The sequence below is a fragment of the Equus quagga genome, chromosome 17 (assembly GCF_021613505.1).
Source record: "Equus quagga isolate Etosha38 chromosome 17, UCLA_HA_Equagga_1.0, whole genome shotgun sequence".
Lineage (NCBI taxonomy): Eukaryota > Metazoa > Chordata > Mammalia > Perissodactyla > Equidae > Equus > Equus quagga.
The window spans coordinates 9949910-9956105 of record NC_060283.1 but is presented as its reverse complement, the minus strand read 5'-3'; the positions used below and the strand labels follow the sequence as shown (position 1 = coordinate 9956105).

At 46.6% G+C, this 6196-nt stretch overlaps 1 protein-coding gene across 1 annotated transcript in view; it reads right to left on the bottom strand.

Annotated features, from left to right (window-relative positions):
• ASRGL1 (asparaginase and isoaspartyl peptidase 1) overlaps window positions 1-1512 on the bottom strand; it is a 12059-nt gene extending 10547 nt beyond the window's left edge. Inside the window, exons 1-2 of the mRNA XM_046644747.1 lie at window positions 759-1512; window positions 106-306 (exon numbers count right to left, since the gene is read on the bottom strand). Coding sequence (XP_046500703.1) covers window positions 106-295 — 190 coding nt within the window. The 5' untranslated portion in view covers window positions 296-306; window positions 759-1512. The remainder of the gene's footprint in view (window positions 1-105; window positions 307-758) is intronic.
• Between the last annotated feature and the right edge of the window lie 4684 nt (window positions 1513-6196).

The following is a 6196-nucleotide window of genomic DNA, read 5'->3' as shown; positions in this document are numbered from 1 at the left end:
CACAAAGCTAATGAGATTCAGTGACACTTTCGAAAGATTTTATTTCCTTTCAGGGAGAAGCTTAACCCGATCAGGCATCATTTACTAGTTGCAGGGCAAATTTACCTGCGTTGAACTCGGGATCATCTTCCAGGACGGTCACAGCACTTTCCACGGCGTCAACTGCGCTCCCTCCCTCCCTGAGGATGTTGTAACCCACGGTGGCGGCTCTGATGATGCCCTGCCGCACCCGCTCTTTCCGGTCCTTGTCAACAATCCTGACTGCCCCGCCATGGACCACCAGGACGGGATTCATGCGAACGGATCCTAGGGATCAGGGAGACAAAAGCCTTACTGCAAATGGGCCCAAGGAAATTGCAACAGGCATCATCTCCTCCAGAGATTCTGCTAGGGACAAGGTCCAGTTTCTGCTCAGGCAGGGGATGCAGAGTTGACAGCCTCAGGCAGTCTCCTGGCACAGGGGGACGGGGGAAAGAGGCAGCTGGGTTTGAACTTGGCAGGAAAAGGCCAGAGCACCTTCCTACCCCCCAGGGTAGTATACACAAGTGAGCTGTTTCTCCCAAGAAGTCACGGACCAAACGTCAAGATGCAGCCTCACAAGGCCAAATGCAGGCAGAAGATGAAAACTAACCAGAAAAGTACAATCAAGGGAATAGAAATTCAGCATTCAAAGCCAAAAGCAGGCTGGTGGGAACGCACCAGCCAGCAAGGCACATGCTCCCCCACCCCACCCTAAAACCCCAAATAAGAACCCCTACCTTCTTCCCTTCCAGAAGGTGGATTTGAGTTTTAAGTCCCTCTCCATGTCTGGCTGCCTTTCGATAACAACCCTCTTGCCTTGCCACAAGCCTGACGTTCCAGTTATCGGCCCTCCTGTGCGGCCAGTTAAAAAACCTGTTTGAGTTCGATAAAAGTTTCTGCTCCATCCGCTCTGGGAGGGAGGCAGGGTTTACAGCCTCTGGCAGCCTCCTGAGACCAAGGCGGGAGGGAGGAATGAGGCAGCTGGGTTTGAACCTTGCAGTAAAAGCCCAGAACGCTCCCCCTGCTGTCTTGCATGTCCCGCCCCCTCACCTCGTGGGGGAGGGGGGGGGGGTTTCCAGGACCCAGAGCCCACGCCGCCTCCTCTGGACTGCCATCGGGCCTCAGTTTCCCCGGAGAACCCCAGCTCCCGTCCTGTGCTGAGCCACTGGCCGAGGACGGGAGGGGGTGGCGCCCGGAGCCAGCGCTCCAGCCCTCCTCCCGGGCTCCACGTCGGGCCTCGGTTTCCCCAAGGAGGTGTCACCCGCTCTCTCCGCTGTCCCCCGCAGGGGGGCCCGGGACGGCTTCAGGGCTGGACCTCATCAGCGCCCTGCGCCCTCGAATCCCCAGCACCGGGAGGGTGCTTCCCGGGTGGCTGCTCGGCAGGGCCATCGGCTTACCCAGGACCCCAGAGGTGGCGGCCGCCGGGGCTTCAGGCTGGGTCAGGCCGCCCCGCCGGCCTCCGAACCCACACGCTCCAGCCCCTCAGCGAGCCCGTTAGGGTAGCCGCTTGGCTCGCCACCGCTCCGCCGGCAACGGCTCCGCGCCTGCGCACGAGACCGGGGCCGCAGCGCAGAATTACCGTAAAGCTCCGCCGCGCAAAGGTCTCGCACGTCTGCCAGGGTCGCCCCTCCTGACCCTACGCTAGCCTTGTGAGTCTGAGATCAGGGGCTGTATTCGCCCTCCACCTTGGCGAGCTTCCTAGTGGGATGTGGGGAACTGATCCTCCTGCTTGTGAGGCTGGGCTGAGTGGTGATTTTGGTGGGGAGATGAGTGATGTGACGTGCCACGGTTGAAAAGCAGCTCTGCAGGCGCTGAAATCCTTCCTTTGCCGGAGATGTTTCATAGTCTTGCTAGCGCAGGGGATGAGAATTTGCCACCCCAAAATGTGTCTCCTTGGCTTGATTATTTTTAAGGACAAAAGACTGTGACAGAAGTTTGACCTTCCCCCAACTGCCTAAAAGAATTTAAGATAAAAGACCTCTCCTAAGACAGGTCATTAGACTGGGAGGATCTTTGCTAAGCCCATTTTTATCAAAGTTCCGTGTCACTTGCGTCACATTGTCTATGGATGGCCAAGCAAGCGTCTTATCAAACATTTGCTTTTCCATCTCCATGTAAATTGTCTTCCTCCCATTTGAAGTCCCAAACCATTACCCCCAACATCCTCCTTTGTCTTTAGCTGAAGACGGTAAGACGGTGTGGTGGCTTCTGCCGTTTTGGCAAGTTACTCAGTTTTCCTGGGTCTCTCCCGTGTGTAGATGTCATTAAACTTTGAGTTTCTCTTGTTACTCTGTCTTATGTCAGTTTGATTATTAGACAAGCCAGAAAGACCTAGAGGGTAGAGGAATTGTCTTCCTCCCCTACAGTTTGGCAGCAAGGATGGGAGAAAACTGGCTGGACACTGCTCAATCTGGGACTACTGCCGCTGAGAGAGCCAGCAGAGGTAAGGGTTCTTACCACATCAGTCTCCAGGATCTCTGCCAGAAGGGTGCAATGGAAGTGAGAGTAGTGATTATTTTCTCCCTTTCTAAATTTAGACCAGCAGGAGAAAATATTGGTGAAGCTATCTTCTTGGTCTCAATGACTCTGGGAAATTTGGTTTGAGTACTCATTGGTTTATTGATGTTTCTCCTCCTAGAGATGATTACTATTTTTCCTTGTCTCTGTCTTTGTGTCATTTGTCATGAGATTTTTCTTCTTTTGTCTGGTTCTATGTCTTGATAGCTTGGCTATGTGACCTCTGTGGTCTCTGCCATCCAGAGGGTGCACATACTGGCATGCATTTTTGCAGCCAGTCAAATAGACTGGGGTTCCAAGACGCAGTTTCTTTTTCTGGCTGTGTCAGCTCTCAGGGCAGTTTGTCATATGGGGTCCCAGTCCATAAGGGCCTTTGTCATCTCAACCATCATTGTTTGTTAGTGCACTCCGCGTGTGCAATGAAGGCCTTTGCTTTCTTAGACTATTTTTAGGGGAACTGTCTGGATCTTATGGGGACCACTTCTTTTGCACTCTCTTTTTGCATTCATGGTTATGCCATAAAAGGCTTATTGGAATGAGTTACTATTAATATCCTACTTGTCAATGGGCAGAGAATGAATCATTTAAATTGGAAAAACTTATAAATTGGAAAAATTTTTAGAGAGCTCTCATCATAATTGTTTTATTGGTAACTATATAAGATAAAATTAAAAATAAAATACAAAAAAACTAATGACTAGGCTTAACACCCTGATTCAGGCTACAATTAGATTCAAAAAAACATAAAGGTATAAGGGTTTATGGCATTGGAATATTTGAGCTAATGTTATATGAAGAGGTTATATCAACTTTACCTGAGTGGTTTTTTTTTGAAAGTAGACCTTATGTCTGACTAGGAATGCTTCCCATATCTAATATTATAAGACCCAAACTTGTTGATGAAGTCCTAATGAAAGCTATGATTAGGGTATAAGAGTTTATGGAATTAAGTGATTATATCTCTTTTGCATGATTGTATTATAAATTGTATTGTGGGGATAGACATTGTTTCTCATTGAGGGAAACATTACCCCAGTATTGATATTGTAAGACAGCATATAAATCTCCCCTTCAGACACTGTTAATTAAACATGCTAATGAAAGTCAATAGGGTTGCCCAAACCTATACAATGTGAGATATTTTTCTACCTCTGCATGGTATGGCCAAATTAAAAGCTCTATTTAACTGGCTTAAAGTAATCATTTATATAAATTATTTCTAAATGTAATAGAACCTAACCCAAATGTCTTTCAAGTTAATGTGATATAAAGTGATCTTTGGTAAACAAAAGCTTGTTTAAGTTTGTTGGCTTAATTAAAATAGGCATGTCCTCAGAGTTATCAGCATTGAATATGATGCAGACAAGTAGCCTGGGTTTACTGGTCGAATAAGCTCATGTTATCTATGTTACAAAGTTGTCAGAAAAATAACAACTTAAAATGATAAGGTAATTTTGTCTAATGAATTTTTCATGAGTCATCTAAACATAATTCTTGGAAATAAGTAAAATAAATACGTATGAATAAGATGAAAGTTTTTGGGTGAACTTTTTGACAATAATTCTGTGTTGATGGTGTATGTACTTAAAATAGCTTCAAAACTTTTTGGTAACTTTAAACCTTACAGCTTTGTTAAATTAAGTTAAATAATAGAAATTTATTGAGTATCTAAGCCATTTCCAAATAAGCTAAAATATTAGACATTTATTACAAAATACAGGTTTATCTACTTTTGGCTTCATATTACAGAGAAACCAAAAGATATTTGGGTCTATCAGTAAGCATGTCTTGTGTTTTATTAAAAAGATTGTACTATGGAGTAGCATGTTTCTAGAAATTATAAAAAGTATTTATAAACTTGCCAAGCCAAAGAATGATAATGTAAAATACAGTTCATAATTGCTTGTTTCTTAGTTTTCACTAAAAATTAAGGTTTCTAAGGGTTGAAATTCAAATTAATATTTGTGATTAAAACTACTAAAAATTAGAAGATGTCAGCAACATGGTGGAGTGAGCAGTTTTCTTTGTCTCTCGCCCTTCAAACTACAACTAATTGAACATTCACTGATCAATAGAGGATACTCCCACAGCACCTCAGGACGCCTGAGAGACCCACCCTGCTATACATTGGAAGGTGGATGGGCTACCCCCAGGGAGGAGGTGGAGATAGAGGAAAACTCTCCAGGCCTCTAGAGAGCCTAGTACCAGCAAGTGACTCTCCTAGCTGACACACTTATAGCATTGCCATGGCACTGAGGTGGGGGGGGGGGGGCGGCGTGTGCATCGGCAGCACGACTGTGGAAATGGGTGACTACAGCCCTAAGACCCAGTGATTGCTCCTTAGTCCAGGGGAAAATCCATGATCCCACAGCAGCCACAGGGACATTCTCTGGTTGGCCCTAGTGGAGAGGCTCTGCCCAACAAACACAAAAGCTGGGAGGTGCTGGGGCAGAAGTGGCTCAGCCAGGTGAGCTACCCGCTGGCTGCATTAAACACCCACAGCCCTGCTGCAGCCCAGAGGGGGCAAGTGAGATCCAGCAGGACTGCACTAGCAGGCTGTGACAATCCAGAGCCCCAGTGTAACTGCTTCTTGGTCCGAGGGGGAAATCCATGGTCCCACACCAGCCACAAGGAGAGCTTCTGATCAGCCCTAGTGAAGAAGCCCTGCCCACCAACCACAAAGGCCAGGCAACCAAAGAGCAGAAGTGGCATGGCTGGGTGTGCTAACCACTGGCTGCATTAGATGCCCATAGCTCTGCTGTGGCCCAGAGTGGGCAAGTGAGATCCTGAAGGATCAGACAGTGGCAGAGCTGTGAATCTAGGCGAGTCAGCTCCCAGCTGCTGTGAAAGCCCATAACACCACTGCAGACCCTAAGGAGGGAGTGTGTCTAGGTGGGTCTGTGAGAGCAGGCACCAACAACCTGAAGCCCCCTTGTGATTGTTCCCACAGCTGACGGGATACCTCACAGGGCCACTGTGAGCCCAAGGAGGTGCCCAGCCTTGGTCAGGAACACCTGACAGGGATCCTAGTTGGTGTGGGATTACACAGCTGCTGCACCCTCTCCCCCAGTGGCAACAAGTGGAAGCAGTAACCGATCTCTATCTCTATGCGAAGGCACAAATCCATGCCGTCAAGCAATATGAAAAAAAATTAAATCTCCAGAACAGAAGGAAAATGACAAGTACCCAGAAAACAATCCCTAAGACACAGAAATCTGTAACCTACATGACAAAGAATTCAATATAGCTATCACTAAAAAAGTCAATGAGTTAAAAGAGAATACAGATAGACAACTCAACAAGATCAGGAGCTACAGCACAAAAGGACTTGCAAATATAAAGAAGAACCAATCAGAATTGTTGGAAATGAAAAACACAATAGAAGAGGTGAAGAAAAATCTAGACTCACTGAACAGTAGGGCTGATAATATGGAGGACAGAATTAGTAATTTGGAGGATAGGAATATAGAAATACTTCAGATAGAGGAGGAGCAAAACTAAGACTAAAAAGAAATGAAGAAACTCTCCAAGAAATACCCAACTCAATTAGGAGATGCAATATAAGGATTATAGGTATCCCAGAGGGAGAAGAGAAGGTGAACGGGGCAGAAAGCTTGTTCAAAGAAATACTAGCTGAGAACTTCCCAAACTGGGGAGC